Source organism: Tiliqua scincoides, chromosome 3 (genome assembly GCF_035046505.1).
Source record: "Tiliqua scincoides isolate rTilSci1 chromosome 3, rTilSci1.hap2, whole genome shotgun sequence".
NCBI classification, from domain to species: domain Eukaryota; kingdom Metazoa; phylum Chordata; class Lepidosauria; order Squamata; family Scincidae; genus Tiliqua; species Tiliqua scincoides.
The window spans coordinates 1,011,176-1,035,132 of record NC_089823.1 but is presented as its reverse complement, the minus strand read 5'-3'; the positions used below and the strand labels follow the sequence as shown (position 1 = coordinate 1,035,132).

At 53.3% G+C, this 23,957-nt stretch overlaps 2 protein-coding genes across 4 annotated transcripts; one reads left to right on the top strand and one right to left on the bottom strand.

Annotated features, from left to right (window-relative positions):
* Window positions 1–323: 323 nt before the first annotated feature.
* LOC136644250 (cytochrome P450 2C19-like) lies at window positions 324–13,489 on the top strand. Of its 3 annotated transcripts, none has more exons than XM_066619917.1 (9): window positions 324–503; window positions 664–826; window positions 9,224–9,373; window positions 9,524–9,684; window positions 10,804–10,980; window positions 11,336–11,479; window positions 11,985–12,170; window positions 12,805–12,946; window positions 13,308–13,489. In XM_066619917.1, exons 1-9 carry the CDS (start codon window positions 324–326, stop codon window positions 13,487–13,489), a joined length of 1,485 nt encoding a protein of 494 aa, XP_066476014.1. The 3 variants fall into 3 exon arrangements, with proteins under 3 accessions (XP_066476014.1, XP_066476013.1, XP_066476016.1); XM_066619916.1 differs by having other exon boundaries at window positions 11,333–11,477; window positions 11,983–12,170; XM_066619919.1 differs by lacking the exon at window positions 10,804–10,980 and having other exon boundaries at window positions 11,333–11,479.
* A 3,416-nt stretch (window positions 13,490–16,905) lies between these two features.
* On the bottom strand, window positions 16,906–17,856 carry LOC136643623 (olfactory receptor 51H1-like). The gene has a single exon (XM_066618789.1). The coding sequence runs from the start codon at window positions 17,854–17,856 to the stop codon at window positions 16,906–16,908; it is 951 nt and encodes a 316-aa protein (XP_066474886.1).
* Between the last annotated feature and the right edge of the window lie 6,101 nt (window positions 17,857–23,957).

Below are 23,957 nucleotides of genomic sequence, written 5' to 3'. Positions count from 1 at the left end.
TCAGAAGGAAGGTGCCCCAGCCCCGTAATCATCTTAGTCACTCTCTTTTGCACCTTTTCCATTTCCACTATGTCTTTTTTTGAGAGGATCTGTGCAACTGGACCTCAGGAATCAATTTTTTTTAAAAAAGACAAGGAAGGTTCATAGCAGTTCATTTCTGGATATCTAACGGGCTGGACTATGTAATGGCTAATCTTATCTATTCAGGGAAACCTGGAGTCCCTGCTGGTGAACTTCCGTGACCTCCTGCAGGGTACATAAAGCACAGGTGCTGGCCCCCAAGCTCCACTGTGGAGCACTTGGACTCCCTGCCGGCCTCTGCCATGGAGCCTCTGGGGGCAGCAAGCATCTTCCTGGCCATCTGCCTCTCATGCCTGTTTTTCTTGGCAGCCTGGAGGAGGACGTGGGGGAAGGAAAAGATGCCCCCCGGCCCATCCCCACTGCCCATCCTTGGCAACACCCTGCAACTGAAGACAAATAATTTGGCTCAGACTCTCCAAGAGGTAAGCTGGAGGTCGTCCCTGGCATGACAGGCAAACTGAAAGTGGAAACTGGGGAGTCTCACCACCCGCAGTGGAATCCCAACCCTGGTGGGATTTCTGCACGAGCTCAGTGGCCCTCTCAGAGCACCCCAACCATGCCTCCTTCCTTGTATTCCCCCAGCTTGGCGAGAAGTACGGCCCGGTATTCACACTGCATTTTGGAGCGGAGCGTGTCGTGGTGCTGCACGGCTACGAGGCAATCAAAGAAGCGCTGATTGACCGTGGAGAAGAGTTTGTGGCCAGGGGAAGGCTGCCCTTGGCTGACAAAATCAATCAAGGACTAGGTACTTCATGCTTGTCCATGTGTGGGGTGGGGGGGGAGGCCAAGTTGCACCTTCCGTATTCATGAAGAAGGCAACCGAAGAGATGCAAAGTAGAGAGAGAGAGAGAGAGAGAGAGAGAGAGAGAGAGAGAGAGATTAACTGGCTACAGCAGAAGAGGGTGGAGGGGAGCATGAGCCCCAACAGTGCGTCGTCTTCAGCAAGAGCCAGTGGGTTCCCTCATAGGAAACAAAACACCTCCCTGGCTCCTTTGGATACAGGAAATGGGCTTGGACAAGGTGACCGAAGGGGGCGACAGTGGGCGGGACCCATTTGAAAGAGATGGAAGACAGAACAGAACGTTTCTTCTCCGTCCTGCTGAGACGGATGAGGAAGGCAGGAGGGTGGGTCTGTGTTGCCTCCATGGCCTTTGATTCCATCAGCCAGGGCAGTCTTCTGGGCTGCTGCTGGGGTTTACTTTGCAATGGTTCTGGTTGTGCCTGTTGGGAAGTAGACTTCAGTTTGAGAACCGCTCATAAGAACATAAGAACAGCCCCACTGGATCAGGGCGTAGGCCCATCTAGTCCAGCTTCCTGTATCTCACAGCGGCCCACCAAATGCCCCAGGGAGCACACCAGATAACAAGAGACCTGCAAGGCCTCCTGGGAATTGTAGTTAAGAACATAAGAACAGCCCCCCTGGATCAGGCCAGAGGCCCACCTAGTCCAGCTTCCTGTATCTCACAGAGGCCCACCAAATGCCCCAGGGAGCGCACCAGATAACAAGAGACCTGCATCCTGGTGCTCTCCCCTGCATCTGGCATTCTGACATAATCCATTTCTAAAATCAGGAGGTTGCGCATACACATCATGGCTTGTAACCTGTAATGGGTTTTTCTTCCAGAAACTTGTCCAACCCCCAAGGCGTCTAGGCTTTAAATATCCTCACCTTGAATATGGAGGAGGAAGGGAGGGACAGAGGCCCTCTTGATGCTGCTATTTAGGGCTGGGGTGTGTGTGGAGGGACTGGAACACTCCTTTGCAGAACCTGTCATTCCTTGCTAATCCCACAGCAACAATAAAGCAGGGAGCCAGTGGCATAGCTAGCGAGGGGCGAGGAGGTTGGTCTGCCCTGGATACCAGCCTTTGGGGGGTGACACCAAAAATGACCCAACATCACTAACATCGCGAAGGTTAGAAGTAAGCCATCATGCCATATACCGTTGGATGCGGAATTTCCAGCGGAATGCAATGCAATAAACCAGAGCGAAATATCTACTTTCTATCAAAAGTTAGAGCCAAAAAACAAGGAACTCAAAAACGCATGGAGCCCTATGGAAAGTGAAACCGAGCCATATCGCGCGTTTACTCACGAGTTGGCAGACTTGCCTTAGTCTTTTGGAAAGGGCAGGCTGAGAGGAATCCAGTGACAACTGGAATGGTTACTGTCCAATGAAAGCAGCCCCCAGAAAATACCCAAGAAAGTCCCTCCTTCCAAGACAAGGAATGTACTGAGCCCTATGGAAAGCAAAAGGAAGCCAGATGGTCGTGTTTATTCACGAGTAGGCAAACATGCCTTGGTTCCTGGTCAAGTTGGGCACAGGGGAATGCAAGGCTGGCTGCATGGTTCTGATCTGATGAAAGTGGAGCTCAACAAATGCTCCAGAAGGCAGCCCCCCCCCCCCACACCAAGAATAAAACAGAGGCTTCTGCTGCAAGGTGAATTCTTACTTGTTTTTAGACTTGCAAAGTTGGGTGAGTCCTGACAGTGACATGCTTACTCTTCCCCCCTCCAAGCCTGGATCCCCCACAGTCTCCATTTCTCCCCCCTCCAAGCCTGGATCCCCCAAAATCTCCCTTTCCCCCCCTCCAAGCCTGGATCCCCCATAATCTCCCTTTCTCCCCCCTCCAAGCCTGGATCCCCCACAATCTCCCTTCCCCCCTCCAAGCCTGGATCCCCCACAATCTCCCTTTCCCCCCCTCCAAGCCTGGATCCCCCATAATCTCCCTTTCTCCCCCCTCCAAGCCTGGATCCCCCACAATCTCCCTTTCTCCCCCCTCCAAGCCTGGATCCCCCACAATCTCCCTTTCTCCCCCCTCCAAGCCTGGATCCCCCATAATCTCCCTTTCCCCCCCTCCAAGCCTGGACCCCCCACAATCTCCCTTTCTCCCCCCTCCAAGCCTGGATCCCCCACAATCTCCCTTTCTCCAACCTCCAAGCCTGGATCCCCCATAATCTCCCTTTCCCCCCTCCAAGCCTGGATCCCCCATAATCTCCCTTTCCCCCCCTCCAAGCCTGGATCCCCCACAATCTCCCTTTCTCCCCCCTCCATGCCTGGACCCCCCACAATCTCCTTTCTCCCCCCTCCATGCCTGGATCCCCCACAATCTCCCTTTCTCCCCCCTCCATGCCTGGATCCCCCACAATCTCCCTTTCCCCCCTCCATGCCTGGATCCCCCACAATCTCCCTTTCTCCCCCCTCCATGCCTGGATCCCCCACAATCTCCCTTTCTCACCCCTCCATGCCTGGACCCCCCCACAATCTCCCTTTCTCACCCCTCCATGCCTGGATCCCCCACAATCTCCCTTTCTCCCCCCTCCATGCCTGGACCCCCCACAATCTCCCTTTCTCCCCCCTCCATGCCTGGATCCCCCACAATCTCCCTTTCTCACCCCTCCATGCCTGGATCCCCCACAATCTCCCTTTCTCACCCCTCCATGCCTGGATCCCCCACAATCTCCCTTTCTCACCCCTCCATGCCTGGATCCCCCACAATCTCCCTTTCTCACCCCTCCATGCCTGGATCCCCCACAATCTCCCTTTCTCCCCCCTCCATGCCTGGATCCCCCACAATCTCCCTTTCTCACCCCTCCATGCCTGGACCCCCCCACAATCTCCCTTTCTCCCCCCTCCATGCCTGGATCCCCCACAATCTCCCTTTCTCCCCCCTCCATGCCTGGATCCCCCACAATCTCCCTTTCCCCCCTCCATGCCTGGATCCCCCACAATCTCCCTTTCTCACCCCTCCATGCCTGGATCCCCCACAATCTCCCTTTCTCACCCCTCCATGCCTGGACCCCCCACAATCTCCCTTTCTCCCCCCTCCAAGCTTGGATCCCCCACAATCTCCCTTTCTCACCCCTCCATGCCTGGATCCCCCACATTCTCCCTTTCTCCCCCCTCCATGCCTGGATCCCCCACAATCTCCCTTTCTCCCCCCTCCATGCCTGGATCCCCCACAATCTCCCTTTCCCCCCTCCAAGCCTGGATCCCCCACAATCTCCCTTTCTCACCCCTCCATGCCTGGACCCCCCATAATCTCCCTTTCTCCCCCCTCCAAGCTTGGATCCCCCACAATCTCCCTTTCTCACCCCTCCATGCCTGGATCCCCCACATTCTCCCTTTCCCCCCTCCATGCCTGGATCCCCCACATTCTCCCTTTCTCACCCCTCCAAGCCTGGATCCCCCACAATCTCCCTTTCTCCCCCCTCCATGCCTGGACCCCCCACAATCTCCCTTTCTCACCCCTCCATGCCTGGACCCCCCACAATCTCCCTTTCTCCCCCCTCCAAGCCTGGATCCCCCACAATCTCCCTTTCTCCCCCCTCCAAGCCTGGATCCCCCACAATCTCCCTTTCTCACCCCTCCATGCCTGGATCCCCCACATTCTCCCTTTCCCCCCTCCATGCCTGGACCCCCCACAATCTCCCTTTCTCACCCCTCCAAGCCTGGATCCCCCACAATCTCCCTTTCTCCCCCCTCCATGCCTGGACCCCCCACAATCTCCCTTTCTCCCCCCTCCAAGCCTGGATCCCCCACAATCTCCCTTTCCCCCCCTCCAAGCCTGGATCCCCCACAATCTCCCTTTCTCCCCCCTCCAAGCCTGGATCCCCCACAGTCTCCCTTTCTCCCCCCTCCATGCCTGGATCCCCCACATTCTCCCTTTCTCACCCCTCCATGCCTGGACCCCCCACAATCTCCCTTTCTCCCCCCTCCATGCCTGGATCCCCCACATTCTCCCTTTCTCCCCCCTCCATGCCTGGATCCCCCACAATCTCCCTTTCTCACCCCTCCATGCCTGGATCCCCCACATTCTCCCTTTCTCACCCCTCCATGCCTGGATCCCCCACAATCTCCCTTTCTCCCCCCTCCATGCCTGGATCCCCCACATTCTCCCTTTCTCACCCCTCCATGCCTGGATCCCCCACAATCTCCCTTTCTCCCCCCTCCATGCCTGGATCCCCCACATTCTCCCTTTCTCACCCCTCCAAGCCTGGATCCCCCACAATCTCCCTTTCTCCCCCCTCCATGCCTGGACCCCCCACATTCTCCCTTTCTCACCCCTCCATGCCTGGATCCCCCACAATCTCCCTTTCTCCCCCCTCCATGCCTGGATCCCCCACAATCTCCCTTTCTCCCCCCTCCATGCCTGGATCCCCCACAATCTCCCTTTCTCACCCCTCCAAGCCTGGATCCCCCACAATCTCCCTTTCTCCCCCCTCCATGCCTGGATCCCCCACAATCTCCCTTTCTCACCCCTCCAAGCCTGGATCCCCCACAATCTCCCTTTCTCCCCCCTCCATGCCTGGACCCCCCACATTCTCCCTTTCTCACCCCTCCATGCCTGGATCCCCCACAATCTCCCTTTCTCCCCCCTCCATGCCTGGATCCCCCACAATCTCCCTTTCTCCCCCCTCCATGCCTGGATCCCCCACAATCTCCCTTTCTCACCCCTCCATGCCTGGATCCCCCACATTCTCCCTTTCTCACCCCTCCAAGCCTGGATCCCCCACAATCTCCCTTTCTCCCCCCTCCATGCCTGGATCCCCCACAATCTCCCTTTCCCCCCTCCATGCCTGGATCCCCCACAATCTCCCTTTCCCCCCTCCATGCCTGGACCCCCCACAATCTCCCTTTCTCACCCCTCCATGCCTGGATCCCCCACAATCTCCCTTTCCCCCCTCCATGCCTGGATCCCCCACAATCTCCCTTTCTCACCCCTCCATGCCTGGACCCCCCACATTCTCCCTTTCTCCCCCCTCCAAGCCTGGATCCCCCACAATCTCCCTTTCTCCCCCCTCCAAGCCTGGATCCCCCACATTCTCCCTTTCTCCCCCCTCCAAGCCTGGATCCCCCACAATCTCCCTTTCTCACCCCTCCATGCCTGGATCCCCCACAATCTCCCTTTCTCCCCCCTCCATGCCTGGACCCCCCACATTCTCCCTTTCTCACCCCTCCAAGCCTGGATCCCCCACAATCTCCCTTTCTCCCCCCTCCATGCCTGGACCCCCCACATTCTCCCTTTCTCCCCCCTCCATGCCTGGATCCCCCACAATCTCCCTTTCTCCCCCCTCCATGCCTGGATCCCCCACAATCTCCCTTTCTCCCCCCTCCATGCCTGGATCCCCCACAATCTCCCTTTCTCCCCCCTCCAAGCCTGGATCCCCCACATTCTCCCTTTCTCCCCCCTCCAAGCCTGGATCCCCCACAATCTCCCTTTCTCACCCCTCCATGCCTGGATCCCCCACAATCTCCCTTTCTCCCCCCTCCATGCCTGGACCCCCCACATTCTCCCTTTCTCACCCCTCCAAGCCTGGATCCCCCACAATCTCCCTTTCTCCCCCCTCCATGCCTGGATCCCCCACAATCTCCCTTTCTCCCCCCTCCATGCCTGGACCCCCCACATTCTCCCTTTCTCACCCCTCCATGCCTGGACCCCCCACATTCTCCCTTTCTCACCCCTCCAAGCCTGGATCCCCCACAATCTCCCTTTCTCCCCCCTCCATGCCTGGACCCCCCACATTCTCCCTTTCTCACCCCTCCAAGCCTGGACCCCCCACATTCTCCCTTTCTCACCCCTCCAAGCCTGGATCCCCCACAATCTCCCTTTCTCCCCCCTCCATGCCTGGACCCCCCACATTCTCCCTTTCTCACCCCTCCATGCCTGGATCCCCCACAATCTCCCTTTCTCCCCCCTCCATGCCTGGACCCCCCACAATCTCCCTTTCTCCCCCCTCCATGCCTGGATCCCCCACAATCTCCCTTTCTCCCCCCTCCATGCCTGGATCCCCCACAATCTCCCTTTCTCACCCCTCCATGCCTGGGTCCCCCACATTCTCCCTTTCCCCCCTCCATGCCTGGATCCCCCACATTCTCCCTTTCTCACCCCTCCAAGCCTGGATCCCCCACAATCTCCCTTTCTCCCCCCTCCATGCCTGGATCCCCCACATTCTCCCTTTCTCACCCCTCCAAGCCTGGATCCCCCACAATCTCCCTTTCTCACCCCTCCATGCCTGGATCCCCCACATTCTCCCTTTCTCACCCCTCCAAGCCTGGATCCCCCACAATCTCCCTTTCTCACCCCTCCATGCCTGGATCCCCCACATTCTCCCTTTCCCCCCTCCATGCCTGGATCCCCCACATTCTCCCTTTCTCCCCCCTCCATGCCTGGACCCCCCACAATCTCCCTTTCTCCCCCCTCCATGCCTGGACCCCCCACAATCTCCCTTTCCCCCCTCCATGCCTGGACCCCCCACAATCTCCCTTTCTCCCCCCTCCAAGCCTGGACCCCCCACAATCTCCCTTTCTCACCCCTCCATGCCTGAATCCCCCACAATCTCCCTTTCTCCCCCCTCCATGCCTGGACCCCCCACAATCTCCCTTTCTCCCCCCTCCAAGCCTGGACCCCCCACAATCTCCCTTTCTCACCCCTCCATGCCTGGACCCCCCACAATCTCCCTTTCCCCCCTCCATGCCTGGATCCCCCACATTCTCCCTTTCCCCCCTCCATGCCTGGACCCCCCACAATCTCCCTTTCTCACCCCTCCATGCCTGGATCCCCCACAATCTCCCTTTCTCACCCCTCCATGCCTGGATCCCCCACAATCTCCCTTTCTCCCCCCTCCAAGCCTGGACCCCCCACAATCTCACTTTCTCCCCCCTCCAAGCCTGGACCCCCCACAATCTCACTTTCTCCCCCCTCCAAGCCTGGACCGCCCCCCACAATCTCACTTTCTCCCCCCTCCAAGCCTGGACCGCCCCCCACAATCTCACTTTCTCCCCCCTCCAAGCCTGGACCGCCCCCCACAATCTCACTTTCTCCCCCCTCCAAGCCTGGACCGCCCCCCACAATCTCCCTTTCTCCCCCCTCCAAGCCTGGATCCCCCACAATCTTCCTAGTGACCAAAATTCTGGAAATTGTGGCTTTTGGAATAACACCATCATGTTATATACCATTTTATGCAGAATTTCATCCATTGCTTTTGGGGAAAGATTCACTGCATTTATTTCCTTGCCACTGTTATTATTCATTTCATGTCATGACTGTTACTATCTCTGTCTCACCTACCTCACAGGGTTGTTGTGAGGAGAAACTAAGGGGAGGAACCATGCACACCACCCTGAGCTGCTTAGAGGAAGGGTGGTATAAAAATGTGAATTAATTAATTAATTGCGTTGTACGGGGTGACAAAATTCCATGGGCCCCGGGTGTCAAATGACCTGGCTACACCTCTGCTGCCCAGAGCAGCCCTGAATCCTCGCATCTTGCCAAAGGTTCCTGCGCCTGGGTCGTGACGCTTCTCTCACTCACACTCTGAGCAAGCCTCGCCTGAGGACCAGCCTTCCTCCTCCCCATCTCGTAATGTGTGGTGGGGCAGAAGGAACCAGGTGACAAGGAAACAAATGGAGGGGGCGGGTGCTGAGCGAGCCAAATAGGAGCTGAGGGGAAGGCCGGGAGTTCCTTCATAATTAGGGCACCTTTTCCAAATGGAGGAGCTCATCTCTGACCCCTTAATCTGGAAAATTCTTCTCCAAAAGAAGGCAAGCACTTCTTCCTCCAAGGTCTTAACAGATGTGACTATCCAAAGCCTCCTTTGAGGCCTGTCTCTTCCTCTTGCACTACAAAACGATGCATGTATACTCAGGTGTAAGTCCCATTCTGTTCAGTGGGGCTAACACCCAGGAAAGTGCCTAGAGGACTGCAGCCTTAGAATGTTCATTTCCAGGAAGTTATTTCTCCATTGCTGTCCACCAACACAGTAGCAAGCTGGGCTGGGGTGGGGGGAGCTGAGAACGAAGAAACTCCTCATTGTGGTAGACAAAAGGTTAGGAGAGATATTGTGGAAAATGGTCCCCAGATGAAGCTGACAAGGTAAGATGGCCCCCTGATGCCCTCAGGCATCAGTACAGCAAGAGTGGCCATGTCAAGTGAGCAAGCTGATTTGGTCTCAGTGAGTTTGGAGCTTAAAGAGGTGTGCCGGGTGACCTGCTGCCTGGGCAGGAGACCCTTGCCAGCCTGAGAAGAGTCTCCAGCCGGTGGCTGCCAAGGGTGCAGAAAGCCCCAAGGCGCCAACCTGTGGGTTCACCCAAGACTCCCGCTGCGCGGCGGCTCAGGTGTGCCTCTCCCGTCCCTTTCTCAGGCATCATATTCAGCAACGGGGAGCGATGGAAGCAGCTCCGGCGTTTCACCCTCACCACCCTGCGCAACTTTGGGATGGGGAAGAAAAGCATTGAGGAGCGGATCCAGGAGGAAGCCCGGTACCTGCTGGAGAAGTTCCAGGACACCAAAGGTGACTGCTGCTGTCCCCTCCCCGGGCTCCCAGGACTCCTGGTTGGACTCTGAAAGGACTGGGCTAGATGATCTCTAGGGAACCTTTCCACTCTTCCCTTCTGCGATTCTGCAGAAAGGACAGCCTGCATTTTTCTCACTGTCCTTCCAGGGAGGCCCTTTGAGCCCACGTTCCTGCTCAGCCCTGCCTTCTCCAACATCATCTGCTCCATCGTCTTTGGGACCCGGTACGAGTACGACAACAAGAAGTTTATGACTCTCATGAACTACTTTAATGACAACTTCCAGGTGTTCAGCTCTCCGTGGGGACAGGTGTGTGCCATCTTGGAGTGCCCAGAACAACTGTTGCCCTCCTTGGTCAGCTCCTGGCTCCTCTAAAGCACCTTGGCTTTGCTCCAGCTTGACATCAAGCCCCTGTGGTAGCCCATGTCCATCAGAGGGGGACTGCTCCCCATTTCTGCAATTTTGGATGAGGCCCACCTGGACCTTCTCCTCCCACCAAATATCAGTGAGGGGTCTTGACTCCTTGCTCCACAAAGGATTCCTGAGAGTTACGAAGTGCCCTGCTGCTGAGAGGACTAGCTTGAGCTGTAGGAATACTGCTTCCCTCCATCATGAGCCATTGCAAGTTTCTCGGGCCACAATTCAAATTCCAATCACTTTCATGCCCTTCTCTTCTACTTGCCACAGGTGAGGCTGGGGAGGGGGGGAAGACAGCTGCCTTTCAAGCCCAATAATGGGCAAGTAGGAACTGGCGAAGAAAAGCTCCCAGGCGGGCAGCTTAGGATGCCATCTCACCAAACTCACAGAGCTTGGGAATCCTGTGGTTTTTGCAACCAGATGTTCAGAATCCTAATGGGGAAGACTGGGAACTTGGCTGAAGAAGTGAAAAACTTGGAAAGAGATGCTTGGGTATTCCATGGTTAAAAAAAACAACAAAAAATCATGGATGCCTCCTGGGTGAGGAAACCCATGTGAGTTTTGCAGCCAAGAGTGCACTTATTCCCAGGAAATGCCCATTTTCACATGGGTTTTTTGAGGTTTCGACTGGGTCTAAGATCAAACTGGAAGAGCAATGAGGAGGAGGCTGCAGCAGTCAAGGCAAGAGAGAAGGGCATGAAGCAGAGTTTCTGTCAAGGGGGTCAGATAGAGAGACCACCTGGTTCTTCACCGGGTTGATCTGGTCTTATGTTCTTATGCTCCATGCCCATTCATGTGTCATGTTGCTCTCTTGTCTGTCCTCTGATGTCTGTGTCTCTGTTATAATGCTGGGGTCTAAATAGTTGCCCCCCAACAGTTCTTGTTGTGACTTTGTTCTACGTGTTGTCCATGTTAATGTTATTTGTAAGCTTCCTTGGGCATTTACTTTGGCATGGGAAAGGTGGGTATTACTCTTGGAAATAAATATGTCTGTGCTTCCCCTTCTTTCAGCTTTACAACCTCTTCCCCTCTTTCATGGAATTCATCCCTGGGCCTCACAAAAGAGCATGTAAAAACAATGAGCGGGTGAAAGAGTTTGTTTTGGAGGAGATAAAGGCGCATGAGTCTGATATGGACCCCAGTGCACCCCGGGACTTCATTGACTGCTTCCGCATGAAGATGGACCAGGTGAGGCAAAATCAGGGTCTCCTCAGGCCGGAGGACCTGCCCCTGAAGCTCACCTCACCCATTCCCAAAAATGGCCCCGGAAGATTCATGGACTCCCTTTTGGGCAGCCTTCCCTCTTGATCTGATGCTGTAGACAAGGAGTTCCTCCCACCATTTTAGCTGGGAACCCCCATGCACGACTCTGCTCATCTGCCATAGCTTCAGGAGGGTGAACGTCAGGGAAATGTGCGCAGGGCTGCAGCCTCCATCTCCCTGGGCCTGCCCTGACTGGAGCTGCCCTGCACGCCCCGCTCGCTTTCCCTTTGATGCTTCTATGTACTGTGTAAACGAGGCACTGTGAATGTCTCTGCAGGAGAAACACAACGGCGGCTCCTCTGAGTTCACCATCGACAACTTCGTCATGTGTGCAGCTGACCTGTTTGCGGCAGGGACAGAGACGACCAGCAGCACACTGAGATACGGCTTCCTGATCCTCCTGAAATACCCAGCGATACAAGGTGTGAAGCCTGCGCTTGCCCCTGCGCCGCCCACCCCTGACCCACCCACCTGCTGCCCCTGGCAACTTCCCCAGGCAGCCGGGGCTTCTGTCCCACTGCCGCTTGCACTGGTCCTCCCAGCGTGTTGACCTGCTTGCACAGGGATGTTGCAAACGTCTTCAGCGTTGAGCAGGAGGGGGGTGGCAGGTGAGGAAGCAGAGGATTGGTGGAGAACGAGTGCTCTGGAGGAACAGCCCAGGAGGAGCAGGGGGTGCGCAGTCAGCGCCAGAGCCCCTTTCGCTTCCTCCAGTCATTCGGCAGGCATTGCTCCTCCCGCCTTGCAGATGGGCAACTGGGCGTCCACCATGACCAGCTGGACTGAGGGCTGAGTTGAACCCGAAACCCTGAGGACTCCTGATGCCTTGGAATGGAAATGGGCAGGTGCTGGTCCTACGTCCCGGTGGCACACGTGCCTTTCGAGGGGCTTCTGCTGTGGTGCTGACCCTCCTCACTTGCCCCCTTGCAGAGAAAGTGCAGGAAGAGATTGACCGCGTGGTTGGCCGAGCACGGCACCCTTGTATGGCGGATCGTGGACAGATGCCTTACACGGATGCTGTCATCCATGAGATCCAGAGGTTCATCTCTCTTATCCCGCTGAGTCTGCCCCACGCCGTGCTCAGGGACACTCCGTTCAGACAGTACATCATCCCAAAGGTCAGTCCAGGACAAAGCCTATCCTGTTCAGCTGGCTGTGGGATGCCGGCAGAGGTCACTGTCTCCCGACCAGGCCTAGGACCCCGCAGAGACGTTCGCGTCCCATGAGCGCTTTTCTCCCCGGCCCTTTAGTGAACAACTGGAGGCTGCCCTTCCCTGGGGAGGACAAAAGGCATGTGATGGTGAGCTGTGGTTCCCCACACCCTGGCACCTCCTCTTCCTCCTCCTGTCACCACAGTACAAGAGAGCCTCAGCAGGGCGGTCCCTTGAAGGGTGCGGGTCCCCCCACTGTTTGTGTGTGTGTGTGTGTGTGTGTGTGTGTGTGTGTGTGTGTGTGAGAGAGAGAGAGAGAGAGAGAGAAATTAGGTGTAAAAATAAGTCCTTTAATTAAGCTATAATCCAACTTGCAAATTAAAATAATTTAAGCTCATTACTCCCTAATACTAAAAAGAGAAACACTCTTTCCTTCATTTTTATTTTAAATATGTATTCAAATCATGAGGCCCGCTAATTAAACGGGCAAAAGAACTAGTTCAACTGGCAGTTTAAAAGACACGCTAAATGAAACAGGAGGGTCCGGAGCCTCCCACCCGCCTCTCACCATTTGCCATGTTTGCTCCCTTGCTCCCTGCAGGGCACCACCATCTTTCCCAACCTGAGCTCTGTGCTCTACGACTGCAGGGAATTTCCCAACCCCAAGGAATTTGACCCCCGGCATTTCCTGCATGAGGACGGGCGCTTTCGGAAGAGCGACTTCTTCATGCCCTTTTCCGCAGGTAAAGCTGTTGCCCTCCAATTCAGGAGCGTCCCCGGATTTGCAGGTCATTCTCTGAGATGCTGGCTTCTTCCTGCTCTGGCCCACCCCAGAATGCCCCCCCACCTCCTGCACAGACGCTTAATTCCACAGTCTGGCGGCTTCTTCCAAGCAGGACACGCCTTTGAGCTTCATGCTCATGTCCACGGTCCTGCTATTCGGCAGTCTTGGCTAGCCTCCCATCCCATTTCTCACCCGGTCACTGAGCGGTGAGGCTCCTCCAGGCATTCCCAGAGTGCCCCATTTCCTGCATTTTGGCCTTCAGGCCCTGCCAGGCTTGTGCCAGTCCTGGGGTGCCCCTGACCTCTTGGGTTTCCTTGCAGGCAAGCGGATCTGTGCAGGAGAAGGTCTGGCCCGCATGGAGCTCTTCTTGTTCTTCACCACCATACTGCAAAACTTCACCCTGAAGCCCCTCGTCCACCCGAAGGACATTGACCTCACACCCCAGTTTAGCAGCACAGGCAACATGCCTCGGTCATACCAGCTCTGTGCTGTCCCTCGCTGAAGAGGTGGCCTCCAGACCGCACCTCACAATCTCCCAGCCTTGCAGAGACAATGGCCTGAGAATTTCTGCTGCAGCTGTTCTTGGTTTATGTCTAGAGAGCACATTCCTGGCCCCTTTAGGAAATGACTGCCTGCAGAAACAGGAAGAAATGGTGGGAACGGAGCTGGAATGGAACTTTCACCTGTGTGAATTCAATGAAGATTCTCCTTCAGTTTTTATTTCTTTTTTATCTTTATCATCTAACTCCCCCCACCCCCACCACAATAAAAGCTCCTGATGGTGCCTGAAGCCGTCTCAGTGGATGCATTTGGAAATGTGAGAGAGCAGGGCTAAGGCCCAGCAGGCAAGGGGCTCTGGAGATTTGCACATGCTATGGGCACATTAGCTGCCTTAATTAAGGCCCATTAAGGACCCAGGATAGGGAAAAATAAAAATCTACCAGGGTTCCCCCCCCCCGCCTCTTTTGAAATCCTTGTCATGGGACCGAAAAGAAGGCGCATATGCCTCTAAAAGACATTCTAGGTGCAGGGCCTAAGAGATGGGGTAAAGAGGGTAATTTGTACCCGGGCCCAGAGTCAAAAAGGAGCCAAAGTAGGTGCCCAGAAATTTTCTGGGATATGACATTTTCCTATCAGACTTGTTACCCTCTCAGGATGTTGGGGATACTACCAAAAGCATGTGGTTGCTGGCAAGCCCTATATACTGGGCCAAGGAATGCATCCATGACACTCCTTAACCCAGTATCAAATCTGGGAGGAAACCGGACTGTTACAGTAGCTCTTTGGCTCATGGATGTACTTACCATGAAGACTACAGCTGCTGCAGAAGCAGGTTTTGGTACATACAGGACACTTTCAGTTCTAGCGTGAGCCTAAATATGATGCTCATTTTCAGAATTATTTTCTATATTTAAAAGATTTTAGAGCGACTTAGGTGTGTGTTTGGTTTTCCGTATTACTGTATCTACCTGCTGATGCCACATGGGTGGGTAGACCTGGGCTCCAAAGACTTTTCCAGCTGTCTCCACTCTCCCTGCACCCTGTTTTGCCCCCTGCCCCATTTTACTCGCCCATCACTACCCTCCCCTGCTCTGTTTCACCCCTTCCCCTTTGCAAAGGGGCTCAAAAGAAACTTTGTACCCCTGACAAAATTCCTCTCATAGGCACTGTCCAGGTGTTTCCATGTAGCGGAATGAAAATCTTGCTTGTGTGCAGCTTGGGGACCTGAAGGGTTCAGAAAGGCCACTGACTGGCCTCACAGTGTAGCTGTCACAGAACGCTGCTTTGATGGACTTTGAAACATTACATTACACAGCAGAGGAGTCACTGCACACACCTATGCATGTTTACCCAGAAGTAGGTTCCATTGGTCAATGGGGCTTACTCCCAGAAAAGTCTACAGAACTGCAGCCTGATTGCCTACCACAAGACAGACCAGGCCAGAAAAATGAAACAAGCTGCCCATCTCCATCTCTGCCTATAGGGCAGCAGGTGTCTTGCCCATTCAGTATTACCCAGGGCCGGTCCAATAGAAGGAAACACAATGGGGCGTGTGCTGCATCCTCTGGGGGGCGTCACAGAGGCCTCCTCAAGGTAAGGAAACCTTTGTTCTCTTACCTCAGGGCTGCATTGTGGCTGGAAAGTAGGAGAGGTTTCAGTCTGTGCGTCCCACAACTTTCTTCAGGACAGAGATTACCTGAGGGAGGCCTCTGAGTGCCAGAGTAGCCATGAGCCACTCCTGATCCAGGGGTCTTGGCACAGACCATTTTAGGTCCCCAGCACCAATCACTGGGGGCACTTCAACAGCACACCAGAGATCACTCTGGTCAGCTCTAGCGGAGAACCTGTTGGGTTCCTGTCTTACCCACTCAGTATTACTCTGGGCCAGTCCAACCTCCCCCCACCATTCCTTTCACCCTCAAAGTGGCAACTCCAATCCCCTCTGTCATGGTTGAATGTGAAAGAACTTGATTATACCCTTGCTGCCACCGGTCCAGGCCCAAATCTCCCAAAAGGCTCCCTGGGCACAGCCCTTTCTTTCCGAAGATTACCTTTTAATGAAATTTAAAAAAAGAGGGGAATTATTGCCACAATAATTCCCAGGAGGGAAGAAGAAAGATAAATAAGAATTTAATACTACAGGAATAACCTAATTATCCACAGATTTTTCACCTGAAGTTTTATCTTAACATGATGAGAAGGGCCCTTTAAAGGAAAAAAGTTGTTTAACAATAGCCTTGTTAATGTGGGACAGGACAGTCATCAGACATTCAATCAATCACTCAATCTCCAAGCACTTAGAACAGCTTCACTCCAAGGCAAGTGACCCCTCCCTTCCCCCTGAGCATGTGAAAGAATGCTAAGTGGAAGTGATTATCACCTCCTCTTTGCATCCTTTCCCGTGTTGTGCTCCCAGTGAAGGGAGGGGTTGCTGCCTTGAAGTTAAGCCTTTCTAAGCACCAGGAGAGAGACTGGTTGTCTGCCTGATGTCTCTGTCCTGCATTACAAGGGCCAGCAAAGCTGTTTTTAAATCGCTGCGCGCATGGACATTGTTTTTTAAATAGTTTTCCTTTAACACAATTTTTGGCATCCACATGAATTCTGGGAACGAAACCCTCGAACCCTCATGGATACTGAGACTCAACCTGTATAAAAAAGGGAGAAACAGGAAAACAAAACACTTAAGTCCAAAACCTGAAATATTTCAGCCGCTACTTTGGTGGCTTCTTCAGAGGCTGCCATTTTTCTTTTACTTTCTCAAGAACTGGAACTCGGCACTTTTTTAGTTTTTTCATTTTTGGTGTTTAACCTTTTTTGCATTCAGTTCTTTGTTTTTAGTGTGGAATGCTTAGCTGTTTAGAGTCTGTAACGGCCAAGGCCAGTACCTGCCCTCCACGATGAGAACTTGGGCCCAAGCAAAAACGGAAAGGCCAGGCCCATCTCATGCTATCTCTGCCTTGGGGAGGCATCTCTCTGCCCAGCTGATTATTGCCAGCTGTGGCCTTCGGCAACAACCTGGGAGTGTCCCTCATTGGCGGATGATTGATATGTCCGGGTCAATTAGCACCCCACACCCTCGATATAACCTCCCTATTCTAGCCCAATATTCTTGCGACCCTCGACCTTCTCCATACCCATGCACCATTCCACAAAATACGTAAGTCTGTCTATTTTATTTTGTGCACTTTAATAAAACGATTCCTGCACTTAGCTTGGTGTCCTCCTTTCCTCCAATCTCTAAAAGAACTGTTCAGGCTGTGGGCTGGCCTGAAACAGAGTCCATTTAATTTCCTGGTATATTATTTAGACCACGCACATAACCCAACAACCTTCCACAGTTTTAACATGGATGCCAGTCATGAAACATGGACACCGCAGTGTGTGATCTTCACTACATAGTTCTCCTTTGGAAGAATATCAGTGTTTCTTTTGCTGGAACATTTTGCGTATCCTGCGCCAGATCTGCTGCGTTTTCACACTGTACACAATGGGATTAAGAACCGGTGGGACAGCAATGTAGATGTTGGCCATGAGCATATGCACAATGGGAGAGAGGTGTCTTCCAAAGCGATGGACCACAGTGACACCAATCATTGGAATATAGAAGATCAAGATGGCACAGATGTGGGAGACGCAGGTGTCCAGGGCCTTGAGACGCTCTCTGTGGGAGGCGATGCCCACAACTGTTTTCAGGATCAGGATGTAGGACACAAGAATCATCACAACATCCAAACCCAATGTGCAAAAGACTATAATCAAACCATACAATACGTTGACTTTGATGTCTGCACATGCTAACTTCATTGCGTCTTGATGAAGGCAGTAGGAATGGGAGAGCACATTGGATCGGCAGAAGGGCAGTCGCTTAATCAGGAAGGGGACAGGGAAGATGAGACAGAAACCTCTGAATAGCACAGCTATTCCTATTTGTCCAATAACTGAATTTGAGAGAAGTGCCGTGTATCTCAGAGGGTCGCATATGGCAATGAAGCGGTCAAAGGCCATCGCCACAAGGATGCCAGACTCCACCCACTGAAACAAATGGATGAAGAACATCTGGGTGATGCAGGCATTGAAGGAGATTTCCCTGGAGTCAAACCAATAAATGCCCAGTATTGTCGGCATGGTGGACATGGAGAGACCCAGATCAGAGCAGGCAAGGATGGAAAGGAAGATGTACATGGGCTGATGGAGGCTGTCTTCTGCCTTGATGACAGAGAGGATAGTGATGTTTCCAAGGAGAGTCAGGCCGTAGAGCATGCACAGCGGGAAGGCCAGCCATGAGTCATACTCTTGTGTTCCTGGAATGCCAGTTAGGACAAAGGTTTGGTGGTTCTCCACAGAGCTGTCGTTGATGCTGGCTGACATCGTCCCACAAGGACCTCATGAACAGAAAGGAAGAGAGAATACCGGTGATTCTAAATACAACAGATTCTAAAACATTCCTCATTACCCATCCATCACTGGAACAGGGATTAAAACGTCTCATCTGAAAAACTATATTAGGGATTCAGATACACCTGCAAAAGAGGGTCACCTGCTAAGAGAGTCACCTGCGTGATTTCCTCTTTGCCGACGATGCAGCTGTCACCACCCACTCAGTTAAAGACCTTCAGCAGCTCATGAACCGTTTTACAAGGCCTGCCATGACTTTGGACTGACAATCAGCCTGAAGAAAACACAGGTCATGGGTCAAGATGTGGATTCACCTCCCTGCATTGCAATCTCTGCACATGAACTATCTCTGTCACTCTCTCGATACTGAGCTAGACAAACACATCAGCACGTTTTCCAGACTCACAAAGAGTGTCTGGTCCAACAAGAAGCTGGCAGAACAAGATCCAGGTCTATAAGACTTGTGTCTTGAGCACACTTCTGTACTGCAGTGAGTCCTGGATTCTTCACACACAACAGGAGAGGAAGCTGAACACTTTCCACATGTGCTGTCTCCAATGCATCCTCGGCATCACCTGGCACGGCAAAGTCCCAAACAACACAGTCCTGGAACAAGCTGGAATCCCTAGCATGTACACACTACTGAAACAGAGATGCCTGCACTGGCCTGGTCATGTCATGAGAATGGATGATGGCCGGATCCCAAAGGATCTCCTCTATGGAGAACTCGTGCAAGGAAAGTGCCCTACAGGTAGACCACAGCTGCAATTCAAGGACATCTGCAAGAGGGATCTGAAGGCCTTAGGAGTGGACTTCAACAGGTGGGAAACCCTGGCCTCTGAGCGGCCCGCTTGGAGGCAGGCTGTGCAGCATGGCCTTTCCCAGTTTGAAGAGACACTTGGCCAACAGTCTGAGGCTAAGAGGCAAAGAAGGAAGGCCCATAGCCAGGGAGACAGACCAGGGACAGACTGCACCTGCTCCCGGTGTGGAAGGGATTGTCACTCCCGAATTGGCCTTTTCAGCCACACTAGACGCTGTGCCAGAACCATCATTCAGAGCGCAACACCACAGTCTTCTGAGACTGAAGGATGCCAACAACAGCAGCAAAAGAGAGACTAGACAGACATGGCAGGTTTGTATATTAAGGCTAGAGCTGTGTATTCACTCTCCCATTTTACAGCCTGGTAAATCCTTTTAATTTAAAATGCAAGCAAACTGCCATTATTACATGTGGCCTGGCCAATTTATTTATTTATTCAGTTTGTGCCCCACTTTTCCCCCAGATGGGCCCCCAAAGCGGCTTCAAAAATAAACCTGAATTCAGGTTTATTATGGCCAATTGTGAGAAGGAAACTGAGTTCAGGTGGTTGAGGGTCCAGTCCTATCCAGCTTTCCAGCATGGATGCAGCCTCAATGCAGCCCCAAGGTTGCAAATGTTCCCTGACTTTGTAGAGGCCTCCACAACTGTTCCTCCAGCACATAATGTAGCACACACCCCATAGTCACGGTTGCATCAGTGCTGGAAAATTGGATAGGATTGGGCCTATGGTTACGTGAGACGCTGAGGGTACGGTCTCCTCTTGGGTTCAAAGCAGCCCTCTGGATGGTTGTGAAGCTGTCGACGTGTCCCTGGTCCATTTCCAGTTCCAATTAAACACTGGGCACCAACTTGCAAAGCTGATCATCTGAGTCATGTTGAGGTCAAAGGCTGCCTGCCGGGAGTGCTGGCAAATGGAGCCTACCTGCACCCACAGACACCCGGTGAGCCACTGGGCAGCTGGCTCACTTGCAGGATGCACCCCCTGCCCGGAGACATCCCGGCTCCCTCCTGGGGGGCGCTGCACTGCCAGAGCCAGCCAGTCCTGGTGGGGATGGCCTGAGTTTGGTCTCCCGGCCTCTGCTGCTGCTGCTGTGGGCCTGGCTGGGCTGGAGGCAGTGCTGTTCACTCTCCAGCTCTGCTGGAGCCAGCGGCTCCTGTGTGCCCCAGCAGCTGCTCTGCAATTCCACCTGGTGCAGAAAGAGCCACTGCACGAAGTCATTGCGGGGAGGCCAGTGCAGCAGGGGGCTGGGCTGGCACCACTTACTCACCTGGGAATCGGGTTCAGGGAACTTTGTACTGTTGGCTGCCAGGACCAGCCAGGCCTCATGTGCTGAAACCAGGAGCTGACCTCGCTCCTGATTGGATAAAGAATTCAGCATCTCCACCCTGAGCTGTGATACGTTTTGAGACGCTTTCCTCTACAGGGGTGAAAGTCGGTGGTGTGGAATTTACTTACCAGTCCCTGCAGCAGCCTCCAGGGGAGACTCCAGGTGTGGGGAGCATCTGCAGGGCTTTCCAGATATTGAAAAGTGAAAGTGCAATGATCACGCTCCACTTCCAGTTTGGGGGGGGGCGGAGTGCGATCACTGCACTTTCACTGCCTCCTCCCGGCCCCAGCAAGAACTTACTGCGGTTCAAACTCTCCCTGAGAGATTGAAAACCACTGCTTAGCCCCACACTGATTGGGTGTCCCCAACTGCAGTACAAGGGTGATAACAATGGAGCCTTGTGCCACATGGTGTCTATCCATGATGCACATGAGGTGCACTGAACAACCAGCCCTTCGTGTGACTCCAAGTGGCGGTGCTGTTCTTGCTGCAAATTCTTGCCCAGGTCACAACCTCTCTGCCCCAAACATGCTCAGGCTTTCACGGCTGGAAGCCATATTAAACCACAAGCAGTTTTTTGGGCTGGGTGCCGTGGACTAGCTTTTTTACCTAATGAGCCTAAACCAGCCCTGAAGGGGGGGAGCTCACTATCACCACACTGAAACTAAGTTAAAAACTGAAAGCTAAAAATAACAATGAAAACTCAACCTTAAAAGCTAAAACTAAAAACTAAAACCAAACTAAAAACTCTTTAAAAAAAAAGTTAAAAACCAGTTCCTCATTCATAAAATGCACATAACAGCCATAGGAGAAAGGTTGCAGAGATGACATTCACGTGACCTGTTCCTGGGACAGATCCCCCCTCCCAAAAGCAGCTTCATGCAGGACACAGGTGAGGCCCCTCCAGCAGGGCAACTGCCTTCCTGACCCCAACCCCTTTCCAGCACGGCCGTCCAAGACCACTGCATCGCCGGCTGCTCCCGGCTGCATCTTGGGAGTCTTAGGAATTGATCTTGGCAAGGACTTGGGGGTGACACAGCCTTGAGGCTGTGAGCGTGTGCCTGAGGGGCACTGCATGGCGGCTGCCCAACACTGAAGCGATCAGGTCAGCAACTTGTGCTTCTCACCCCAGTGCTCTTGGCACAGGGGACTGCCGTGGCTCCTCGCAGCTGAGCACTGGTCTTGAGACAGGGTGTGTGGCTGTGCAACAGCTTCCATTCTTCAAGAGGGGCCGACGTGACAGGCTGGCTCCAAAGAAACACAAGAGGATTGGCCCCCAACGTTCCCCCCCAAACCTGCAATCTATTTCATTTCACACACCTCCTTTCACAGATGGAAAGCTCCACAATATGAAACATCAAGACAACATCCTAACAGTTGGACAAGCAGTCAATTCCCAGAACAAAACAAAACCACCCAAGAAACCAACCCAGCCCTCAAGAAACAAGTCAGTCCTGGAGCAGAAAGCAAAAGCGGTTCGAGGCTCCTCTCCTCGCTTGATGCTAATCCCCTCCCACCACGTTCCCTGACCCATTTTGCTTCAGAGGGTCCCAGTGCCCAGGACTGGGTCTGCAGGGGCTGTAGTGGGGTGCGGGGCTGAGGGAGCTCTGGATCAAAGCCTACAGCTTTCCCCGTCATTCCAGGCAACAGACCGGGTTTCATGCGCTCACATATTTGAGATCTGAAATGTCACTTCCTGTGCCTCAACATTGGTGGACATGCCCTGGAGGTCATCCTGGTTTTGTAGCAGAGAGTCTAAAGGACTGCACTGAGTCAGGACCACCACGGTCTAAATCTTGCCTCCACCATGGATTCCAGTTGGGTGGCCTTAGGCAAGCCGTTTGGTCTCCCCACCTGAAACATTGGGACGATAAGGGCCACTTACCTAGTGGGTTGTTGTAAGAATCCCCAGATCAGACATGTGGAGTGCTTTTTGCAGTCAGAAACGACTTTTCGAAGTGCTTTTCGAAGCCTGACTTCTTGCCTTGGGCCACCAATATGTGCTCTTGAGTCGCTCCCTTTGGGGTACACAGGAAGACTCTCTGCTTGATTTGCCTATGAGTTTCGTGTCTGAATGCCCAGGGCAGCAGCCAGCTCACAAGAAATGAAAAGGGGGTAGCAGACTGCAGTGAAATCCTTTGGCATTGCCCAAGCAGCAGACAAGCATCATTCCTGCCTCACTTCCTCCCATCTCCTGCACACAGTTGCTCTTCCTCCCCGTACAGCACCTTTGCCTAGAAACACACACTCAGAGCGCTGGGGTTGTGGATGCTCCTGCCCTTCCAGAGCCAACATCAGCCTGAAAATGAGGGGTTCGCTCCGGGGCTCAGGGAGCCACTCACACGTGCCTGACTTGGCAGTGCGGATTACAAGGGTGGGTTGTTTTCCGCACCTGTGAAGGGTGATTCTTCTGCCTCTGCTTTTCACTGCCTTGGAATTATGGGTAAAGCAGGTGTTTTCCACAGGGAGCGAGGCTGCCGTGATGCCACTGGAGCCCTGCGGGAGGAGGCACTTTAATTCCCAGCAGAGGTGCTGCTGCCAGCCTCTCAATTCCCTTCCTCCGTAATTGCTTCCCTTCTGCAAATCCCACATGCAGACATCAAGACATCGGCTTGTGCAGACACCAAAGTCAGTATGTTGCACTGTTTTATGACAGTCATGTGCACGTTAGGGCTGGATGCTGTGGTCATTCTTGTGTCCTACATCCTGATCCTGAAAACGGTTTTGGGCATCGCCTCCCACAAAGAACGCCTCAAAGCCCTGGACAACTGTTTCTCCCACCTCTGCACCGTCCTGATTTTCTGTGTTCAAAGATTGGTGTCACTGTGGTGCACTGTTCTGGAAAACACCTCCCTCCCATTGCGCACATGCTCATGGCCAACATCTGTACTGCCATCCCACCGGTTCTTAATCTCATTGTGTACAGTGTGAAAACCCAACAGATCAACAAAGGATACTCCAAATATGCCAAAAAATAAACCAGGAGCTGGCATTTCTTCCAAAGAAGAATGGTGCGGGAACAGGATAATTGGACTGTAATGAAACCACCAGTCCAAGCCTAATGGGACTATCCATGCTATGGTAGTGGTGCCAAAATGGGCACTGCTGTATCCTGCATGGGTGAGGAGACAGCCAGAGGTCTCCTCGAAGTAAGGGAACATTTGTTCTCACGTTGAGCCGCAGCTGCCCAATGGGGCTACTTGGAGCTGGGCCAACTCAATTGCTGGCACAGAACCAAATAGCCCTGTGTAGAGCTTTCTGGCTCAGGAGGAGGGTTAAGATCCAGAGGAGGCCTCCTTCACAACCCCTGCCCCTCTTCCAGGCCTGGGCCAGCCTCCTCCCTGCCCCTCGCCCAGTTTCACCTCCTAATCATCTTCCGCCTGCCCTCCCCTGCCCCACACTGCTTGATGGCATACTCACCACTGTTGATTCCCGAGGGCTCCTCCAGCTGGTATGGAGGCCCCGTGCCTGCCTCCATGCTGGTGCTTCCCTCTGTCTGGCCACCACAAAGTACTCTATGGCATTTGCATGACGACTGTCACCCTAGTAGTGCGCCGAAGACCAGCATTGCTGGTGGATAGGATGGAGCTGCAGCAGGCTTAAGAGCCTGCCAGACACAAAACAAAAGGCTTCTGTGAGGATCAGTTCTAGAAAGTTAGAAATACGTTTCCATTTTCAAAAACATCTGCATTGAAATATAACCTTCCATATAATAATAATAATAATAATAATAATAATAATAATAATAATACAGGTATTTATATACCGCCTTTCTTGGTCGTCAGATTTCTCCTCAGACTTTAATTCAAGGCGGTTTACATAGGCAGGCTGTTCTAAATCCCTGTAGGGATTTCTACAATTGAAGAAAGGTTCTATCTTTCAAGAACTGCACAACATTTCAGATGGGTCTTTAATGATCTGGTATC

Excerpts from the sequence above, each read along its gene's own strand:
- LOC136643623 (XM_066618789.1), bottom strand. The coding sequence starts at position 17,856 with ATGTCAGCCAGCATCAACGACAGCTCTGTGGAGAACCACCAAACCTTT.
- LOC136644250 (XM_066619916.1), top strand. The coding sequence starts at position 324 with ATGGAGCCTCTGGGGGCAGCAAGCATCTTCCTGGCCATCTGCCTCTCA. Across the intron at positions 9,685-10,803 it reads TCAGCTCTCCGTGGGGACAG|CTTTACAACCTCTTCCCCTC; the intron begins GTGTGTGCCATC and ends CCCTTCTTTCAG. Across the intron at positions 12,947-13,307 it reads CTTCATGCCCTTTTCCGCAG|GCAAGCGGATCTGTGCAGGA; the intron begins GTAAAGCTGTTG and ends GTTTCCTTGCAG.